The sequence below is a fragment of the Uloborus diversus genome, chromosome 1, assembly GCF_026930045.1.
Source record: "Uloborus diversus isolate 005 chromosome 1, Udiv.v.3.1, whole genome shotgun sequence".
Taxonomy (NCBI): domain Eukaryota; kingdom Metazoa; phylum Arthropoda; class Arachnida; order Araneae; family Uloboridae; genus Uloborus; species Uloborus diversus.
The window spans coordinates 159,977,241-160,000,753 of record NC_072731.1 but is presented as its reverse complement, the minus strand read 5'-3'; the positions used below and the strand labels follow the sequence as shown (position 1 = coordinate 160,000,753).

At 33.5% G+C, this 23,513-nt stretch overlaps 1 protein-coding gene across 1 annotated transcript in view; it reads right to left on the bottom strand.

Annotated features, from left to right (window-relative positions):
- Positions 1–837: 837 nt before the first annotated feature.
- Positions 838–23,513, bottom strand: part of LOC129216572 (poly [ADP-ribose] polymerase tankyrase-2-like) — an 87,897-nt gene continuing 65,221 nt past the window's right edge. Inside the window, exons 18-24 of the mRNA XM_054850790.1 lie at positions 14,845–15,194; positions 13,247–13,374; positions 8,249–8,345; positions 7,027–7,383; positions 5,012–5,215; positions 3,655–3,756; positions 838–950 (exon numbers count right to left, since the gene is read on the bottom strand). Of these exons, the coding sequence (XP_054706765.1) occupies positions 870–950; positions 3,655–3,756; positions 5,012–5,215; positions 7,027–7,383; positions 8,249–8,345; positions 13,247–13,374; positions 14,845–15,194 (1,319 nt within the window). The 3' untranslated portion in view covers positions 838–869. The remainder of the gene's footprint in view (positions 951–3,654; positions 3,757–5,011; positions 5,216–7,026; positions 7,384–8,248; positions 8,346–13,246; positions 13,375–14,844; positions 15,195–23,513) is intronic.

Below are 23,513 nucleotides of genomic sequence, written 5' to 3'. Positions count from 1 at the left end.
GTAAAAATGGAAAGAAAAAAAAATTAAAAATTAATTAAAATTTTAACATCTTGAATTCAAATTATATGTTTTTCGCAATCACGAGTGTGTAGGCGTGTGTGTTTGTGTGGGGGTATGTGTATGTGTGTGTAGGCATGCGTGTTTGTGTCTGTGTGCTGGCATGAGTGTGTGGGTAGTTGTATGTATGAATGTGTGCGTGGGGGCGGGTTATGTGTATGTGTGTGTAGGTCTATGTGTCTGTGTCTGTGTGTAGGCATGAATGTGTGGGTAGTTGTATGTGTGTGTATGTGCAGGTGTCTGTATGTATGCGTGTGTATGTGTTTGTGTATGTGTGTGTGTATGTGTGCGTGTGTGTGTGTAGTTGTGTATGTATGCGCGTGTGTGTGGGACATGGATGCAACCTGGAGACGGCTTTCGCTATAGGAGCAGCATCGTGAGGAGCCGTTCGACGGTGATACTGCCGAAGGTGGCGGTGGGAAAATAAAATGATAGGACGCCAAAAACAGTCAAGTAAAAGCAATAAGCAATCGTGATTGCTCAAAAAAAAAAAAAAAAAAAAAAAAAAAAAAAAAAAAAAAAAAAAAAAAAACCTCAGAGGAAAACCGAAATACACTCATGTATAACGCATTATATTCTATAAGCCAGGGGAAATTTCCTCCTCTCGATCCCCTTTAAATGACGGGCTTGGATAAGGAATAAAACTGAGATACCTTGATGATAAAGAAATAAAAAACATCAGTTGACCAACAAAGTAGAAAATATTTATTTTTTTTTAAAGATAAAAACAAATTTACAAATAAAATACTTTCAATAATTTATACAAATTTGTGTAAGCTTAATGTACACGATACTTTGCTCAAAGTCAGCATTCAAGCTAGACGAGATTCCTCTTCATATAATTTTTCAATTTCATCCTTGTAGATGAAAAAGTAGCTGGGCGTTCTCATTCTCTGGAAAGAAAAAAAAAAAAAAAGATCTTACAAAAATCTAATTGCTAAATAAAAATTTATTTTTTCAAGGATCATCATTTAACTTTCTAATTTTCGTTATTTATTTTTTTTACTATTCATCGATTATTTATCAATTTGGAAAGGGGGAATTACAATACAAAAGAGGGAAAAGTAATTGATTACAAATTTTACGTAGTGTGCTAGTGTGCTGAATATGTGTAGCGTACATATTAAGGTTTCCTGAACCTTTTTCAATAATACTGTGATGGGAAGGTTAAGGGCAGTGTCTGCAGAAATGACTTTTTAAGATATTTGAAAAGGAACGTGTTTTGTATTCCCTTCTAACAATTTAAAAATGTTGGAATTCGACGTTTTTTCGTGCTTTATTTTCAGCGGAAACCAAATAAACAAACTTGTACAACAAAACTATACAATATATAATAAAAAAGAAAAATTTGCAGATACTGTTCTTTATCTTCACGCGACAATTTTTTTTTTTTTTTGGATGATGCGCACTGAACGTGCGCATTACTTTTCTCGCCAATGCTACCTTTTATCAATAAGCTTTAGAACAACAATGAGGTGTCGCATGACGTAAAAGAAGTTCCATGATAATCAATCTGAGCATTATGTTTTTCTCCCCAAATCCCTGAATTTTAGCTTGACTCATTAGGATGACCACACATTGCATCACTCTCAGAAACAGAACGCTTTCTTTGGAGTATCAATATGAGCTTCTTCAATTATGTCGTAGCATAGAATGAAACATCCAAGCGGCTTTTGAATGTGCATTTCAGAAAGTAACATTTTGTACTGTTTCTATTCCGTCCTAAAGTTCATCACTGGCTGCTAGACGAGCGTCAGGACCAAGTTTCCGACCAACAAAATCTCAGACAGCTTCAGCTAGCGACATGTCTGGTGGTTAATCAAGGAAAAAGCGTCATCTACTGGGCTGAAATCAGCGGCGTAGCGTAGGTTTCTGCCGCCCGGGGCAGGCACCAAATTTGCCGCTCCTCTTACATTCTCCTGCTAAATGCACCGCCCCCTCCAAAAAAAAAAAAAAAAAAACCCCGACATTTTTAACATTTTACAGAACGAAAACAGGATTTTATTATCCAAAACAATTTTTACATTTTAATATAATCTTACGTCAAACAGACAATATGGTTGATCGAAATATTTTTCAAAAATTATTGCATTTTGAGCGATAATATTTTCCTTAAATCAAAACATTTTAAACGTGATCAAAAACTATATACTGGGCCATTCCAGCGTTACGTATGTGACTTTTTGACACCATTTCTTTGCAAAAAACAATAAAAACCAATATGATATTTTTGAAATATTTCTTATTAGTTTCTATTGGAGTAACAGAACATATGTAAAAGTTTTTAGGTAGCAGTTTTTTTTATCTATATTTTTTTAAATAAAATTTTAAATGCGGCGTTATGTGTGTGACTCGGAAAATCTAAAAATAAGCTGCACCTCATATTGTTTTGTTGTTTCCTGTGAAGTTTTAAAAAGTAAATGAACAGTATTTTTTGTGCATTTGTCTAAGTATACCAAGTAAGTGTTCAATAAATATTTTTTCCCTAAAGCTCGTACAATAGCAATAAAAAATATTTTATTAGCATTACGTGTGTGACATTAGAGCGTTACGTGTGTGACGGCGTGCAGAAGTTAAAAACTTATCAGAAGTCTTTATTAAAAAAAATTGAGATATAATCATAGTAAAGTATCTGTGTTCATGTTATTTGATAGTTTTTTCCGAAAAAAAATTGATGATTAAGCAAAAAAATAACTCTTACATTTATTTCACCAACAATGTGTTTTTTTTTACTTCGTCTAAATGTAATCAAAAAAACCTGAAATCTGATATAAAAATATTTCAAACTCAAAATTGATGCTGGAATCGAAAACTGTAGATATTTATTTGTCAAAAAATACAGTTTGTTTCTATATTATGTAAAAAAAAAACTTTTTGGTGTGTCCGGTCCACTTTTTGTAGAATTGCCCTAATAATTTTTAAACCTTTTATTGGTAAGAGAAAGAAACAAAAATATGATTATAAATTACCTGATAGACACATATGTTTATATTTGGAAAAAAAACCTTAACATAAACTATTAATTTTTTACTTTTCATCAACGGAAAATCTTTAACAACGCTATCAATATCAATTGTATCAGTCTGTTCTGTAAAATGTTGGATAAAATGTCATCATATAAAATGACCCCCTGTGAAGTCTTGACCATTTCTAGCAACATGTAGACGAGTATCGTCCTGTTGGAATACAGCTCCAGGAATGCGCTAAAGTAATGGTAGGATCACTATCTGCGATTTCCCCGATGCGGCGGATGAAATCGAAGGGTACCTGTGCATCATACGAAATTGCACGAAATGTCCATCACGCATTTGTCTAGTATGAAGCTCGATAATAAATTCTTACGAATGGCTCTCACCACTGTACCGTCTAATTGAACTCGGCCATCGATGTAGTCGAACTTAAACTTAGATGTATCAGAAAACTAGTAACTGATTAGCCACTCAATTAGCCGATCGCCAACGGAATAGTTAGTAATCGGCATGCCAAGTTTGTGTGTGGGGGAGTTTATCGAGCGAAGCGAGCATTGAGCTGAGCTCCATAGTAATGTAAAAGAGATAAAATATTTTGAAACAATTACGTAATTTAACTGTGACTTACCACATCTTTACAGGTTCGTAAAGCTCCAGCTTTAACTAAAATTTTGGCAATTTTATCCACCTTTTCTGTCGCCATAGCGTAATGAAGGGGCGTTCGTCCGAGCTGAAAAAATAGAAAATATTTAAGAATCATCGTGTGATGGATTTTATTTGGTATACCAGCGGATAAGGAAGTAGTTAGCAGTATCAACTCCTTCCCCATGTTGATACGAATTAGAGTTTTGATTACATTTTATTTCAGTGATTTTCCTGCAGTGTTTTGCATTTCCCGATTGAGTACGGAACGTGCATTTTGAAATACTTTTATCCTCAATAGTATTACTGTTCAGGCCAATCTCGAGTGAGCAGGTTGGTGCAGTTGATATGTTGATTTTAACAATGTCATGTCAGTCCGGGGAAAAGAACTTTTGAGGCTAACTAATGGCTTTAATTACTAGTCGATTTGATCCTCCGTCAGACATCCGAGGCACCGACAGAAACGTTATTTAACACCTTAGTGATCTTATCATTTTCAAGAAAGATGTCATAAAAGTGCCTATTTTTTTACTCAAGAAAATTATATAAACAAAGGTTTTTGTATAACTTACGTTTTTATTTTAGATTTTTGCATTTTTTTAGCTTGGAACTTTGTAAGTTCTAACCCGGAAATATTATGGGAACGAGAAATAAGAGACGGAAGCTCAGCTTGTGGTTTTGTCGGGAGTCTGATGGGGTATGGATTTGTCCAGTGAATGAAGCCGTTAGTTACATTCGTACTCTTCAACGCAAAAACTTTAAACTTCTTAACTTAACGAATTTGATCATAAATGTACTTTGATGTCAATGAATGAATGTCATTGATAAATTTTGAAAACGTTTTGCGAAATAGATCATTCTTATTACCCTAAATGTTACTAGTTACTTGACTTTAGTAACAGACCATTAACTAGTATGCTGCTTGAAACCTGGGGCCATAATCGCTTGCATACGTTCTTTATTCAAAACCATTTACCGCAAATTATTTTAAAAATACGCATTAGTTTTTTTTTATTTTAATTTTTTAAAGTGAATGTTCGGTTAGCTTTCTGCTTATCTTGATTGTTTGCGAAATGTACATTTGCATACATTTAATTTAACGCATTCTTATCGAGGGTAACGGCTAGCGTCAGCTAGTTTTTACAAAAACTAGCGTGAAATGCACTTTAAAGTTTCACATTTTGATAATTTATTTTAGTTCTTTAAAAAGAGAGCAATATCTCCTAAAACGAGTGGTGTATGTCAAAAGGGAAAGAAAATGTACTCACATTTGCGTATAATTTATAACTTTTTGATTCTAATGTAAAGAAGGGTTTAAAGATAATTAGATACATTTTTCTTACATTATCAGCAACGTGGACTGCCGAAGAGTTTGCTCTTACTAAGGCATTGATGACTCCAATGTGTTCGAACAGAACTGCAACATGAAGAGCACAGCGAGCCCTTGTTCCTTTGGCCGTCACTAAAGTACTATCTGATTTAATTAAACGACAAACTCCTTCCAGGAAACGGTTCCGAATACAACCATGAAGTTCCTCTCGCCTTTTCTGTGAAACAAAAAGGAAAACAATGAGGCATACAAAGGTAAATAGTTAAGAACTTATAAATATTGTTAGAAATAGATTCGAATATGTATAACACAAGTTTTTAAAAATATTTGCTGGTTTACGACGCAGAGTTTCTTGAATGAAGATTTTCCAACCCTAGTCTGTTTATTTTTTATTGGTTCTTGGCTGCGTACTAGCTCCTTGCCATTTATGAACTTAGTGCACTCCAAAGGGGCTGGTACACTTAAAACTACGAGCTCATATGGCACTTTTTAGGGTGCAACGTTGTAGCACCAGCGGCACCCCGTTAACCTTAGAAGTGCTATAGGGCACCATACGGAACCAAATAGCACTTTTAAAAAAACGAAATTCCTAAGGGAGGGAGGAGGGGCGCTGGTTCTACAACGTTGAACCCTAAATGGTGACATATGCATCCCGCAGTTTTAATAGTGCATCCATTCTTTCATGTAGCACCACTATCTGCCGATAACCATTACCACTTGAGGATTTTGACGTATTCCATCAGATGAGCAGGGATTCTTAATTTCGGGGAGGGGGGGGGGGGGTGCAGAAGTGTTTCAAGGAAGAAGTGAATTTTTTCAAAAATAAAGTAAAAACGATAATTTACTCAATTTTGAGATCAAATGTAAATATTTTCGTCATTATCTCTCTTTTTGAAGTATTTGGTGCAGCTTTCATCCATATATTCGCGTGAAACTGTATTTTCAGCATTATCAGCCATAAAGCCAAAATCGAGGACAAGGATTGACTTTAAAAGCAACCAGAGGTGCGTTTTCAGAAGTTACAAACTAATATTCAAAAACTTGTCACGAGGAAACAGTGGTAATTCTCCTATTGATGTTGTAAAATTGATTGGTATAACATGTCAGCTTGCAAACCTCACCTATATCCTCGATAATTCCAAATTTGCTTGCATTTAGCTCTTTGATTTTATGTGTTCCAATTAGAATATGTTCAAAATGTGTAGGAATATCTAATTTTGTTTACGAAATTATTCACATTTTCATTTAATAACCAGCTTCAGCTATCCCAAATAGTTTCAGTTTCAAATTTTGATTGTACTAATGAATTGACTATATATGGTGGTTTGATGGGCGAAGGGGAGCGTTAACATACTTTATCAAGTAAGACTCCTTTACCCTTTTTTAAGAAATGCTTGATTTAAGTTTGAATAAAATGGGAGTTGCCCACATGCCACTTATTATGGGGTAAGTGGGACACCATCTGATTTCTAAAAAAATATAATAAAGAAAATTTAAAGCATTATTAAAAAAAATAATGACGAACTTTTATTTATTAATAATGTTCAAGATAAAATAAATTAAAAAGTTAAAGTTTTTTTGTTTCAAAACCTTTTCACGAGGCTTCAAAAACGAACTGCTTTAAAAATGGATCCCACTTACCCCAACCAAACCTATTCGATTTCAAATACAGTGCTACAATATTTATTTGATTATTAGCTAACAGTCGAGTTTTAAAATTATAATAAGTGTATTTTATTAATATTGTTATTAATTATTAGGGCAAAAAAGGGAGAATAATTGAATTATGTGATACGAAGGTGCGCTCTTTGTATCAAATAACCCATTGTCAAACACCCTCCAGATGCATTTTTTGTTTCCTTCAAACTAGGCTCCCGTACATAATATCATTCTGGTAGCTATTAACTGCTTGATTTTTCAAAATATTCATTTCATAGAGACTAACCTCCCCCCCCCCCCAAAAAAAACCGAGATGTTAATCAATCCATCTTTTACGATATGGGTGACAACAAAGAAAGGATTACTGACCACAAAATCTGTCACTTCTCTTAGGAGTGATAACGCCGTACGGAGTCTTTGCTGTTGCAATACTGTACCGACATCTCTCCTCGAGGTATCATTGATATGAATCAGATGGTCATAGCCTTCATGCATCAGCATGTGGATGAAGGACGATCTTTCTTGCAAGTAAGCATCGAAAACGTATCTGTCGATTGTGGCGATGTTCTCTTCTTGTCCCGTTTCTTCTGCCATGTCCCGGCAAGTTCTATATAGGGCGTCTCGTTCAGCCAATAGCACTTCAGCATGGCTAAGGAGCCCATAGAAACTTCCATCAGGGTGCACACGTGTCGAGGCAAAATGCAGGACTGTTTGGCCCGATTCATCCTGTATCAGACAGTGAAAATACTATAAAGACATACATGACACAAATAGTCCTTCCAACCTGTGTTCATTAATTTTAATGGGGGAAGAACGTGATCAAGCAAGAAGTTTTAGAGGCAGGATTTTATGCCTCAGCATAGTGGTGCAAACAAAGGAAGAGAACATGAACGAAAAATTATGTTTCTCTATGGCTTCGTTTAGTATTGGTTTCTTTCAATCAATGTTTCCCACAATTTTTCAGAATTGTATCCACGGTAAGAAATACACACATAGACATGTAGATGAACATGTGGTAAAGAGGGCACAGCCTGTAAATTTGGTACCCCTCCCAAGTTTAACGATGCAATTTTAGTGATGGAATGTTCTCTGAAGACATTAGAGGAGAGAGGTATGTATTAAATGGGTTATGTGGCAAATAGGGACAATATTCCATTGCCGGGGTAAAAAGTGCCCGCTATGTTTTGCGATTTTTGCCTTCAAAAATAAGTAAATAAATAAATAAAATAAATAAAAAACATAAAATTTGTAATGAAAATTACTGATCTCCTTTACTATGTGAATTTTGATGAGGGTCTATAAGTTCACCCCAGTTTTTTTTGTGGTGCTATTGTCACCGAAAGCGAGCTATGAATTAAGCTTTGCTAAAACTGCAAATTAAGGGAAATGAGTAAAAAGCGTCTGTATTTATAGCTACGTTAGTTTTCATATTTATTGTAGCTTATATTTTAGTTAAATACAGCTTTCTTCTGTAAAGTCTGCAAAATGCATAAATATACTTCCGGAATTTCGCTAAAATAAAACAATATTACAAAAATAAAATTAATCTTAATATTTGACTGTACAAACAAATGATGGCTTAAAAACGTACTTTCATTTTTGTATGGTCTTCAAACTCCAAAGATAGTTCATCATCGTCATCTTCATATTCTTCTGGGTCTTCTTCCAGAACATCTAATTTCGTTGCGCTATTTAAAAGTAATAAATATTTAACTTTTGAGCAATTAGAAACTGATTTTTTTTTTGAAAGCGCATCTACAGTAAGCGTATATACAGTGGACACTAAAAATGCTGAAAATTGAGCAAAAAATCAAAACATTTTTTAAGCTTCTTTTTTAAATATTATATCAGCAACTGTATTCAAAGCAAAGAGATTGTTTTCATTCCATGCATTATTTAATGAATTATGGGTTAGTTTTGTTTTGTGCATTCGTGATCACACACCTTAGCTTACATTTTGCAGCACGTATACACTGCTGTCACTATTTACCTAAAAACATGAACTTAAAATGTTCCATGTACCCCAATATTTATCGGATTATAATGAAACTTTAGAAACACGTTCGGATAAGATCTAGTTATAGTTGTACGCATGAGTTTCTAGGGCTGAACCGATGGCAATTTTTGGCCGATGGGCCGATGCCGATTGTTGGCCGATTGTTCAAAGTCGGCCGATGGCTGATTATCTTTTGTTTCAAATGGCCGATGGCAACATTTTACTAAAGATGGCCGAAATGTAGGTTTCAAACATTTTAAAAGCATTTAGTACGATGTAGAAATCAATCGAAAATCACAGGAAAGAAGAGAAAAACACATGGCTCGTAGGAATATGTTTCTAACAGAAGAAAATATAAAAGAGAAAGAGAGAGATTTAAAGACTAATGAAAAGTCACACTAGTACACTAGTAGTTTATTATTCAAAGGTAAAATTGGAAGTAAAACAAAACTTTATCTAGAGATTTGTTGTATTTCAACAATTAAAAACGTAAAGAGAAAAACTTGAAACATTTCTAAAATCTAACTTGTAAATGTTTTTATAAAGAAAAGCCAAAGAGAGCGAGAAGAAGCTGTACTTCAAATTATTTCTTTCCTTAGTGGGACCAAACGTGGCCTGTAATTGCATTTTCGGAACTTTAGTTTCTGAAAATCTCTAAGTTACAAACAATGAGCTGCAATCGTGTTTTCAAGCCTAATTTCAAAAAATATCCGGTGGAATGCCCATAGGCCTCTCTACGTAACACTTCTGAAAATCGACTAAAATTGCATTTTTGGAACTTCAATTTCTAAAAGCTGACTTAAGAGAGTCTTCGAACTCTATCTTTTCTCCTAACGCTACCAAAAAAGGTCTAAATTTGCCTTTTATCCTCAACAACTAAAATCTTACTGACTTTTAATAATATACTTGTAACAAACCGCTTTTGATGACCCAGTCAATTCGTCTTTTTGTATGATTCTGTGTGTAGTTATAGAAGAGCCTTTGGTGACCATCTGACTTCGCTAGAAAAATATATTTTTCTGCTGATCAGCGCCTAACTGTTATGGGAGCGGAGCTCCCATACTTCCTTATTTTTTTCACTCAAATTTTTGTATTTTTGATCGAATTCAGGCCACTTAAGCATTAGAATAAACTCTGAAGACTGTAGGGCTTTTGCACGTCTTTTGTTAGAAATTGGATCCCTGGCTGTAATAGCTTCCTCTGATGATCTGGTTGGTAACTTACAACGATTTCAATTGATTACTTTTCTCAGAAAACAGGTGGGCTTTTTAAATTCTTAAACTATAGATGAGTTATGCGTTTTGAATTTAGTATACCTATACTTATGTATAAAAGTAATCATACGAGGCAGGATCCAAATATTCTGGGACAACATTCACCAGTGACAACCAAAGCACGATATTAAAATTAATCGTTTAAAATGCATTGTACTGTTCTTCCCTTTGATGGTTTCCCCTGTCATGTAATTGAGTTGCACGTTGTAATTGAAAGAGAAAAGAAGTGATTCGTTGCGGCATATTAAAGTAACGGTGGATGCACAGCTTTGGAGCCAAAATAAACTAATATTGAAACAAGAAAAAGGATAGATTTTAGCTGTTACTGTTAAAGTACATCATTATCGTAGCTATTAGGCATTAATATAATCAGAATTTTTATTTTACATGCATGCCATGGGCGACAAGGTCACTTTCAAAAAATCGTAAAACATTTTATGGGAAAAAATACAAGATGCAGTGTATATCCACTTGTTAAGCATTAGATGGGGTTCAAATGAGCCAATTTTTAGATTTAAAAAAATGGGTTTTTTGAGTAATCTCATTTCAAATATCGCTAATTTTTGAAAATTTTCAAAATTTCAAATTTTATTTCCAAGACTGTATGCATCTAAGGATTATAATAAAATATGATATGAAACTATCATATAAGGAATTTAGACTGCCATCTCTGTTTATTAAAAAAAACTTTTTTTACATGGAGGAAAAAAATCATAAAATCAGTAAAAATGCAGTTTTTTCGCCAGAAAAATATTTTTTTTCCTTATCAAAAACCTAACTAAATTTTCAAAAATGATGTCTAGGGGATATATGGGTCCTTATTTATTTTTAGAAAAAAGTATTCAAATAGGTTAAATACTTTTGAAATAGTGTCCATTTCAAATGGAGTGTTTTGCTGGTTTTTTTCCAAAATGGCGGATTTTGTGCAGAATTTTAGTAGACTGTAACTGAAGAAAAAAAAATTTTCTTGCAAAGTTCTTTTGGGATATTTCATATGTCTCCAAGTTTTAACTACTGTAATTTTTTCAAAAAAATCGGAGATGGTCATGTGACAAGCCAGTGGCGGATAGGACAGCATGAATCGGCCCTGGCATTTACTAGCCAGCCGGCCCCTTAAGAATTGCTCCTTGAAGAGAAGATGCCCCCCCCCTTTTTTTCAAATGTAAAAGGGAGAGTGGATACAGCTTCCAGTTTTAGGAGGTTTTAGGAAGTTTTAGGAGGACTCATATTAGGAGAATTGCGTTTACGAATGTGGAGAAAAGGAATTAATATTACGAACACTTGCATAGTAAAAAGTGTAATATTCGTGCAGATGATGGCGGGTTCCGGGGGCAGGGGTGCTCCCCCGGAAATTTTTAAAATTACAGTTATAAAAACGTATTGTTAGACTATTTTTAGATGATCTTGGCCGATGTTTGCGGGAGGGAGAATTTGGAGATTTTCCCCGATCGCGTGTTAACGGTGTATAATTTTAATGAACGTGTAAAGTGAAAATTCAGACGATTCTTGCGGAGGAGAATTAGGAAGTGATCCCCCAGAAAATTGTTGAAATTCAAGTTCTAAGAACATACATGTATAGGTTATCATACATGTATGGGAACATATAGGAATCACATACAAGTAGAGGAAAACGGATAAGGTGAGGAACTTCTGCGGAGTAGATTCTCGAAGGGCTTCAGGTGGACGACATGTCAAGCCCTCATGGAAACATTAGCCCTGTGTTAACATCAGCCGATATCTAATGGACTTAAGGCAAGTCGCTAAATCAAAAGAATACCATCTACGTTTTTTACACTTGTAACGTTTTTACATTTGACCACTCATTTCATACATACTACGTATGTATGAGTAAAGCGGTCGTTTATTTATTTCAGACGTATCTCAAAAACAGAGTTAGAGAATAGTTTCAGATTCTAGTTTAAGAGCAAGTAATTACAAGATATAAGTATTGACAATCTGAACCTAACCGTAAGTATGATATTCACTCTGGGGGGGGGGGGGGGTAGAAATGGTTTCGGGTTTGTAGTCTTGAAGAAAGCGTAAAAGCAATTTTCACCCTTCATACCTCGACGGGCGACTTTCTAGTTCTTAAATATTAAAAGGTTTAATTGTTTCATATTCAAAGGTTGAATTTTCTTTTAAAATTTTGCTGAAAAAGAAATACTTTTTGCCACTGGAATTCCATTTGCTATTTTATTATTACTATTTATTTTTTTTAAATACTGGGAACGTTTTTTTTTACATCACTAAATAAAAATTTGTAGCCTCGGTTCGGCAGCCTCCCCTGGCGACGGCACTGCCTTTACGTGTCCATTGTCCCCTACAAACTAGAGGCAGCTGTTAGGGTCATAGAAGGTCCTGGACAGTTATGCAACAAAGTTATCGCACCGACTGATGAATTTACCGACACACCTTGAAACAGCTTACTCACAGCGTAAGTTTGTAGAGTTCTTTCTTTCTTTCTTTTTTTTTTTAAATTTTACAACCATTACTTTTCTCGCAGCGATTTTCTTGTAAGTCGCTTAGAAATGCACCAGATATCAGGCCCGGATCTGCGTACCCGCATACCCCGCAGTGCGCGGGGAGTGGGGGTCGTGGCCCGCGTCCTTAAAAGGCCAAAGGAACAAGAAATTGAAAAAAAAAAAAAAAAAAAAAAAACCCTACCACTAAGACTTATTAAGGTTGCAAATTTTCACTGCTGGCATCTGGGGAGAGGTCTAACAGATTTTGTTGCAGGGGGGCCCAAAATGTTTAGATATCGGCCGGAATATTGTGAAATTTCCATAGATATTTAAATAGTTTTTTTTAAGAAGGAAAAAAAAATCATGTTTTTTTTTTTTTTTCTTGTACTATTCAATTGTAAAAGTCAATGCGGCCCAAACAGAGGCGGCCCACCGGGCATTTGCCCGGCTGTCCGCCGGTTCCATCCGCCACTGTGACAGGCCCTGCTTGATCTGAAATGGAAGGGCTCCACCTTTAATAATAGTCCTCATCTTTTAAATAACCAGGTAAAATAAGGATTGATTCCTACACACCAATCTGTAAATGGTGTTTTGTATACATTTGTTTAATACTTTGTGTAAAAGTTCCCGAAAGGAAGTTTCAAATATTTACAATCTCTTGGAAATATTTTAACTCATGACAGAGAGATATAGTAAATGTGATTTTGAATAGTAATCCATAACCCCCAACATCCTCTGCAGATATCCGATTATTCAAAAGAAAAAAAAAATGTGATCACATGAATGGATTAATGACATTTAAAAAATATTTGCAAGGAAATGCGTTTAAATTTTTCAAGGAAATGTGTTAGTTGTACCTGCAGCCTTGAGAATCTTGATTACTGTCGGTGAAAATATCGGTGGCTTCAGCTTTTACTGGGGATGTGTGACTCTCACTTTCTTTAGGCTCTTCAATTTCTATTTCTTCTATTTTTTCGGTTTGATACTATTGAAAATAACGTCTATATCATTTATGTATGAAATATCAATTCAGAATCAAGCTCTTTACACTCTTTTACTTTCATAAACGAAGTACAGAAAGTATTGTACTTTCAGAAGAGTTTGACTGGATTACATGGTACCTATCAAAGACTGAGGGAAGTATACTTTGCCATGAACACAACAGTTTTGAAATTCTAGAAGTCTACTCCCCCTTCCCCACACGAAGGTGCGGGCCTAAACTCACATAAAAATGAACTAAAGAAACTTATTTTTCTAAACCAGCCTCATTTTGAATTTTTTTTTAACGTAACATTACTAGAAAAAGTCCTATAAAAGTTTAATGTAAATAAAGAAACTATTACAAGCAGGTTTAATGGTGTTGTCAGCCATGCAAAAGATTTTATGGTGCCTAAAACGTATACAGATTGAATCAAAAAGTGTTGGTTAGTTTTCCCTAAATGGTGTTTACACAAATAATTTATTTCAAAGCATTCAGTGATCCGTTAGAGTGACTAAAAGAGGAGAAACGCTTTGAATCACTAAATTTCAAAAAGAAAAAGCACTAGCAAAGAATCAATGTTTATAATATCTAAACTGAAGTTTCAAATTAAATCAAAATGTATAAAAGAGTAAAATGTTCTAAAGAGTACACTACACACATAACACTTAAGATTTATCGTAAAAACATCCCAAGTAAAATTTTACAGATTCAAACATAAATTCTGGGGGAAAAATTCAAAGAAATATGTACGAACTAGAAGCTTTATTGCTGCGACAGCAAATTTTATACTTCATTCTCTCTCGTTACTTTCAGAGATAGAACTAAAGTCTGTAATAGTGAGGAAAATATCTTAAACTAAAACATATTTTAGTCAAAAGTTTGAGTCATATTTATTGTCACATTATCAGGGAGGGGAATCAATCTAAAATTTTTTTGAAGTTCGACTGACTTCAAAAACAACCATTGATCATTTTTGAAATCGATTTTACACGCTTATTTTGCTGACTGTGAGCTTTGTTCTGACATTAACAAAAAGTATTTATGTGATTATTTAAGGATTTTTGAGAGCAAACTTTCACCAAGATTACAAATCTTCAGTTTTTCTCACCGTTTTCTCTCTTTGTTGCTCGTACTGACAAAATTCTTCCTTGCAAATTACACACACACAATTTAATTATTTTTCTTCTAAATTCCTACAAAGTTTTGTTCTGAATAAGAAATACAATCAATTCTCGATAACTCGAAGCCTTATAACTCTAACATCCCTGTATCCTGAAGTTTTCATTGAATTCCAAACTGTTGAGAAGTTTGTGAGAACTTCCCATAATCGTTTTATGCGGTTCCTTTAGGACTTCCAGTTATCGAGAAATGACTATACGTGATTTCCACATTAAATTTACTGATTCTTTTATGAATTACTACAAGGAAAATCTTTCACAAAAATGTAAGAACTTTATTTGATCACACACGTACCATTTCATCTTCCTGGGATGTTGGAGTTTGTGAAATGGCAGTGCTATTTCTCGCAGCGTACTGGTAGAGATACGTTGCTAAGTATCCAATAGGATCTTTGGGCCTTCGTTGAGCAACTTGACTTAAACCTTTAATTAGAGCATCTCCTAGAACACTTGCAAGATATCTGCTATCCCTGTTCTGTCGGTCGAAAAGAATAGGATAAATTGAAGTACTCTGCTGTGGCTCTTCCGGTTGTTCTTCAGGTTCTTCTGGAGGGGGCTCAGGACTAGGATCAGAATAATCAGGAGTGTTTCCGGGCTCTGGTTCGTCAAATAAATCCCTGTCGTCACCACCGTCGAAAAAATTATCTACATGGAATACACATCTTGATAAAAGTTGAAAAATAGTTCATACGACGCAGATAGAAGGATGTAAGTGACAGAAAAGATTTTGAGTAATATTGAGGGAAAATTCGAATCAAACGGAAGTTTTCAGGCTAAAGTTCCAAACCACATTGGGTATTGTCTGTGCTACTAGCAGCATCTTGTTGATGCATAACAGACGGGTGTTTCACGTGTCATTTGCACTAGTTATCTCCAATTTTTCATATTTGTTCTACTTTCCCAGTAAAAGTCGGAAAACGAAGAAAAAATTATGAAAGAATGCTTAATGCATCTTGAAAATATAGTGAAAAAAAAGTCAAAAATAAATAAAATAAATAAATACCGAAAAATTAAAAATTGGAATGTTGGGTATTGAGATAGGGGAAAATGTCTGTCTGTCTGTCTGTCCACCCTCTAATAACTTTTGACTGAATAGTCCAATTCGAACAAACTTTTTTTTTTTGTTAGAAAGATCTCGGCGAGGACACCTCATTCCCATCATTTTTTGATTTGAACAATTTTTCGTTCAATTTTGAGCAGTTAAAAAAAAACTTAACATTAGCGCCTACGGGGAAATTCAAGGCAATCTCGAACATAGAGGCGAATTTGCTTCAAACAAACTTTGTAGAAAACAGCTTTTGGGCAATTCCATGATAAGGTCAAACAGATGGGCAAATTTTCAAAATTAAAATTTCTAAACAAATGAGATATCATTTTAAAGGTAAAGAGTTGCATATTTTGAAATGGCCTGTCTAAAATTTGATGACTTCAGTTATAAATAAGTTACAGGAGGTTAAACTAAGGTCAATATCTTGTGTATTTTCTAACCATATTTGGTGACTCTCAAAGAAATTCTGTTTTTTTTCCAAAAAAATACATACTAATATTATGAATTAAGATGAATAACCATTTAAATATACAATGTATTGCTGGTGATAATGCAAAAGTTTGTAAAAATATAATTCCTTTTGATTTGTAAAAGAATTCCTCTGGGGTACATTCAGTGTTTTGCGTCCGACACCAAAATACGCAATTAATTATGCTGAGGCAATAATTTTAAAGATAAATTCATGTATTTTTGTGTACAAAGTGAGATTTTATATCTCATTGATGTAACCTATTTAATTTCGTAACAAGTGAATATTTTTTATTAAAATCTAGGTGTTGGACGTAAAAATTTTTTACATCCGACACTGTTACACTCCTTAAACAGCATTATGTTTTCAACTTTGTTTCTCCTGTTTTTTTCGCCTTAAATTTCAAAGTTAAAGTGAAACATTCATAAAAAACAACTTAGTGAAGTTACTGTATATACATATAGGGTTGATTGGGGTAAGTGGGACCCTTTTTGAGAACAGTTCGATTTTGAAACCTTATATAAAAGTTTTGAAACAAAAAATTTAAGCTTATTGTCTTATTTTATCTAGGAGATTCCCCCTTTTATTTAAAGTTATTGAATCATATCTGTAAAAGGGATAAATGAATCTTACATGATAAAGTATGTAAATTTTTAGTGTGAATTACTTTTTTGAAAATGCATCCATTTATCAGATATTTACTGTCTCTTAAATCTATATCACGGAAAATTAAAAAAAAAAAAAATCATTTGTGAAATTTATTGAAAACCTATTGGTATATATTTTACTTTTACTTATAAAGGTTTGTCAAATGAATGTAATACAGTTGATTAAGATCAATTTTGGCCAATTAGCCTAAACTGTAAGTTGAAAAAGAATTTGGAAACCCTAAATGACTGCGTCTATGTAAAGTTAGCCAAGGAAGAACCATTATCACTTCATCCTTAGTAATTATTCCAACATCATCTGCACCATGCCAATAAAAAGTCACTATCTCTGTTCGTTCTTGCAAATTCAACAGTATTTTTAAATTAGTATCATCAACTTTCAACATTAGACCTACTTAAAAATCTTAATGGTTTTCTTGCATGTAAGTTTCAAACAACTAATCAGCAGCTTTAGCAGTTTTTGTAGCTGAACTATCAATTCCTACTAAGTCATCATAAATTTCTCGTATTTCACTAATACAAATATTTCATCAAAGTAGTTTTTGATTTTCAAATCCTCACTGTTATGGGGGGAACCACTTATCCCATAGTGTGAGGACATCTTACAGCGAAACTTTACGGGGTAAGTGGTACCCCAACTCTCAAACAGTTATTAATAATATTTTATGCAAAAATTCTGGTTGCAGTAAACACTTTAAGTTTAACTGTACACGAAGGTTTACTGATCATAAAAAAATAATAAAAGCTAACAGGAAAACACTTCTTTGAAAAATGCTGCTTAAACTCGCCAAAAAATATTTTTCAGATTTTTTTTGACGAAGAGCCTCTGATATAGAAAAAAATTCCACAAAACCCAAATATATGCAAAACCAATCACTCTGATTAACCATGACATGATCAATGTAAAAAAGTGTAAAAACCATATGCATATTTTAGTTTTAGGGGAGTGACCCACCTACCCCAGTGACCCACTTCCCCCAACCCACCCTACTGCTGAATTTACTTGGTAAATTTTGTTTCAGTATATGTAAACAATAATTTACATATTTATAACTGTAATCATTGTTATGTATTTAAGAGCAATAGTTTACGTCCAATATGAACATTTTACGTCTGACACCGAAAATTTACGTCCGACACCAAGGTAAAAATATTTTTAAAATAATTTTGTTCTTTATAATATCATTTGAAAAAACTGTGAAATATGCTTCAATCATAAGTATACTTAAGAATTAAGTTGTTTTTAAAATTAAAATGTCAGCCAATTCACAGAGTTTTAATAACTTTTAAGTGAACCTTCAACTTTACTATTTGTGAGTTTACGTCCGACACTAACTCTTTAAATTTTTTTAATTTATACTTTATTGATCCATTTTGAAAAACTAATATGATTTTTAATTCAGTGGGATGTAGTAAGTATCTTGTAAATAAACTTAATCATTTTAGATCAGTTTATCTTTCGTAAATGGAATTAAAACTGAGAAAATTTTCTTCATTTTTTACGTTCGACACCATGGAATTGCCCTTTTGATGAAAAACATGTACAGTGGCTCCCAAACGTGTTCGTACACCTTGAAATTTTGAAGTAAAACCAAAATAACGCAAAACGGAATTCGAATATGAAGTCCAATTTTTTTTTCACACCATTCCTATGCCATTCTGAATAAAACCCAGTAGTTTTTTTCAGAATATTGCCAAATTTTATTTTTTAAATTTGTCAAAAAAGGAAGAGACTGAGAAAAAATACGCCACAAAAGTCATCGTACACTCAAATATTTTCGAATAAATTCATGATTAAAATTATCATATGCCGTTTTTTTCAATATTTTTGCATTGTGTTGACCCTTATAAGTCATTTGCCTTTATTTTTTTGTGTATTTATTCCCTAATAATCTGCTTATTATTTTTAAATGTCAGGTATGTGTAAAAAACAGCAAACAAAATGCGAAATTTGATTTTTCCCCTCACAGTAGCCGTAAATTGGTTTGAAATGTCTCCAAATTGATTAATTTATACCATTCTATAGTGAAGGGCTTGATAAAATGCTTTAAAGACAAGAATCGGATCGAAAACAAGGTAAGAAAAGGTCAATTGGCAAAGTTAGCAAAGCGTGATCGGAGGTTTACAGTTAAAAAAAATGTGAAAAATACACATTTCAGAACTGAAAAAGTTTCTGCAGAATTGAATGAAACATTTTACGTTTAAGTTTTACCTAAAATTGTTGCCCAAGTTCTCTGATTAGCTGGATTAAATAGGACCTCTTCCAGCAGAAATTTTTTTGTTCGGGCGAAAAACAGTAAGCTTACACTTTCCGTCGTAAAATCAATGATAAATAAGCTCAAAACGTTTTGGAACAACGTCTTACTTATAGACGAAAATAATTTCAACATTTTGGATTAAATTGTTGTATAATATTGTAAATGAAAGAAAAAAATGAGGAATTTAATCTTAAGAACTTAATTTGATCGGTTAATCAGGACGGTGAAGGTGTTCTTGTGTGACGGTGCATCTCAGCATCAGGACTTGGAAATTTGGAATTTTTTGATGAAATAGTGAATTATGCTGTTCATTTAAATATTTTAAAAAGCAATTTAAAACTATTACCCCAAAATTTGGTAATCGGAAACAACTTTGTTTTTTTTTTTATCAAGATAACGATAAGAAGCACACGTTCGCGTTTGGTGCCTCAAAATTTGTCTTGAAGCTTATAAATATCTCCTCAATCGCCAGATTTAAACTTAATGGAACATATTTGGAGATATCTGGTGACTAGATTACGAAAATACACCATTGAAACGAAAAGAGAACTAGAAACAGTAAGACTCGTAGTGCGGCTGAACACTTACTCAAAAATTGCACAAAAAAAAAAAAAGAGAAAGAAAAAACAATGAAATCAATTCCCAGACGTTTAAAAGCTGTTGTTGTTACTGCATGATATCCTACTAAATAATAACTTAGTAAAAAGTTAGATTATTTACTAATTTTTTGACATTTTTTCAAAGTATACGAAGACTTTTGTGAGATAAAAGTTCCGGCACTTTTTGGTTTTTGATTTTTAAAAAATTAAGTTTTAATGTTTTATCAAAAAGTTTCATGTAGTTTTGTTAAAAATAGATCATAGATCTTATGATAAAATACCTATTCCGAAATATTAGTTCAAACCAATGGATAAGGGCCTATTTTATTGAAAGTCGTAGGTGTACGAACACCTTTGGGAGCCACTGTATATAAAATATCTTTTTGATTTGAACAATTTTCCTTTCAATTTTGAACAGTTCAAATCCCCTAGCATTGGCGCCTACGGGGAAACTGAAAGTCAATGTAGATTCCGAAATTGAAGGCAGATTTACTTCAAATAAATTTTATTGGAAATAGCTCTTGACGACAAACTCCGGACTCCGACTCCGAAAATTTTGGGCACCTGACTTCGACTCTTGGGTTCGAAAATTAGTCGGACTCCGACTCCCCGACGTCGACTCTGACTTCGTAACTTTGGAAAAAATTTATACACGGAGGAAATTGACTGACTTTTACTCTTGGAAATTTGACTCCGACTCCTTTATCCCAAAGTACGTCCGACTCCGACACCACAAACATTGGCAGCGTTGCGGACATTGTGAAATGACTGATTCCAACTCCGAGTCTTTGAATTAAATACGTGACTCTCTTGTCCCAAAATGAGACTGACTCGGAATCCGCAGCCATAGTTTTTACTGTGAAATAATTATTGTTAATATGATTTGTTTTTATTTTCACTCTAAAGTTGTAATTTATGTATTCAGTTTTCGGCGGAGAAATTCGGAGCCTTTTATATTTATGCTTAAAAATATGCGCAGACGATTATTTTTCGACAATGAAAATCATATCTATAAAATGACATTTTATTGTTTTTATTTATTTCTGAAATTACATTAATTCATTTTTAAAGTTATTTTTTAAAACAGGGGAAAAACAAATGATTTTTCTTTGATATAATGATTTTAATGAGCTTATTAATTTTAATTATTATTTTTTTTCTTTTTGAAAGCGGCTAAAGATTATTTTAATGGAATAAAATGTATTTGCTGCTTGGTTTAAAAGATGCTGCTACTTTATTTGTTAGTTTATTTATTTTTTACGCATCTAATTCTTTAGATGAGCGAAGCATATTTCATTTCTAGAAATTGGCTTAAAATATTTGAAAAAATATGGTATAAATAATTTGCGATTTTTTTTTGAGAATTTTGATCAGATACTAGAAAGTCGATTGATATACGGGAAAGTAGGCTCGTTTAATTCTGGGCGGAACTTCTAGTTGTCACTTTGCTTCTGAGAGTCTCATATGCAATAATGTTTTATTACGAACTAAGGAGACTGTAAAGCAAATTGTAAGGGGTTGATGTCTACAAGTGATATCACGCATTGAGATGCGGGGGGGGGGGGGGGTCGTGAATTGCGAGTTAGTGATAATAAAGAGGGAGGAGGTAACAAGAAGTGTAAAGTTCACAAACTTACGTATGTTTGTGAAAAAGCGTGACATAGGACAAAGGAGGGAGAGGGGGTACGGTGAAGTGTGACACTTTGTGACAGAAGGGAGAAGGGGGTCAAACAGCTAAAAAAAAGTGTGATATCCTTAATGGATTGCCCCTAAGGAAAAGTGGGAGAGCCAAAACAAAAAGAAAAGTATCGTTGATGTGTTGAGTCTCGAATAAGCGTAATAAGGCACCTGTGGATGTTATGGCCCGGTTGGTGATACGGAGCACGTTTCACCAAGGCATTGGCATTTGATTTTGCCAAATCCGCCGAAGGGGAGGGTGGCTCAAAACGGGTGTGTCGCCCAAAGCGGTTAGGCCCTCGTATGCCGATGCATGGTGTACAAGCGGCAATGCATACATATGTCGTGTTTACCCGAATACCCCCCGAGTTTCAATCAGTTCCAGTGAAGCAGCCATGAAGCAGCATGATGTAACCAGGCTTAAAATACAAAAAATGACACATTTCTAAAAATACTGAAGGTATGTAACTTGTGATTAGTCAAAGAGCAGCTTAATATTTTTATTTTCAGCAATATAACGTTATTCTGACACCACCCACCTATAAACTACAATGGTCATTCCGTCTTTTTTTTTTGATAATTTATGGTTATAATTATTGAAATAAAAAACGTGCTACCGGGCAAAGTGGGTAGAGCAAAGCGGGTATACCAGCTTTCTATATATTTTGTTGGCAAATGTACTGACTTAGATTTTCTATTTAAATAGGGTAAGTGCACCTTTAAAAAGTTATTTTTATAATGGTCAACTCAGTAGCAAGTCTATTGATTTAGTCAGCTATTTCTTTATGTTATATAAACAAATGTGCTGATTTAGATTTTTAATTAAAACTCCGATAAATAAAGCTTCATTATTATTATTTTTTTTTGTAATGCATTTAGCTAGTCAATTGGTTTAATCATTTATTACTTTATATTTGACTGACAAATGTACTAAATCACAATTAGTTAAGCTTACCCACTTTACCCGAACAGCTTACCTGCTTCAGGACCCTGGTCGGGCAAAGCGGGTTTTTCGAGTGTTTGTAATGCTTAATAATAAATATTGGGTTTGAAATAATTAAAGAATTACTTTTTATTTTGAAGTTCAAGATCCCTTCTAGGAAATAAAAACAAAATATTGTCACGATAAAAAGCCAAAAACTACAATTTTTGATCATTCTTCGTCAACCTCCAGATGTTAGACTCCTTCTTAGGAAAATTGTAGTCATTTTCTTTGTTTTTGGTTGTGAGACATGTTTTTTTTTTTTTTTTGCTTTTTGCTGCCTGCTAAGTTTATAATTACAATCTGTTCAAATTAATCAGTTGATTCAATTCGTTATTGGTTTCCGCATAAATGTTTTGAGTAGCATTGATTGGTGATGTTTGTTTTTATTTAAAATTATTTGTTATGGAATTAGGTGTGTGCTACAAGAAGAGGATTGTGTGTGTTTTCAAATGCAAATTTTCATTTTTGCCAGATTTCTTAATCGCATTTGCCAATGAGTTTATAATTTCTTAAATAGATGTTACTCATTACCATATCCGTTTTTTTTATGTTGCCTGACATTTGCAAATTTTAGTCTGCAAGCATAAGGACTAGATCACCTACTATAGCTGGCGATATGGCTTAAAGATACGTATTTAGAAAATTTCATGTTTTCTGAAAAGAGTTTTTGTACTGATATTTTTTCTTTTTTCGTTTGCCAGATAATTCGTCGAAAAAAAGTTTTGCGAAAGAGTTTTTAGTTTCACCAAAAGGAGTGACTGCAATAATCGTTAAACTTTAAGTAGGTCATAACACCCTCAGGTACTTTACTAATAAAATCCCATAAATAGTCAGAGAAAAATCTGTTGGTGTTATAATACAACATTCCTGCATTAATTTATCAAACATATGCAGGTGTTCAAAATGTTTTGCATTTCATTCAAAAAAACATTGAACCGGAACATCATTAGTTGATGCGCTAATGAATGCTAAAAGATTTTGTGTTCTTAATGCGCTATCATAATGAATTTTATTGAAATGAAAATCTTTTTTTTTTCTTTTTTTGGCCCTTTTTTTTGGCATACTTTAAGTTCAAAATTTTAAAAGTGCGTAGTTTCATAAAAGCAAATTATACAAGGCATTTCATTAATTCTCTTTTTAATTTCCTTGAAAATAAATTTCCAACAAAGCTTGTGGGGAAAAACTTCGTGTTCAAAAAAGGAGTGTTTAAAATGATTAGTGCCTTTCCTTCAACTTGTGTCAAAGGTATGAACTGGAGCG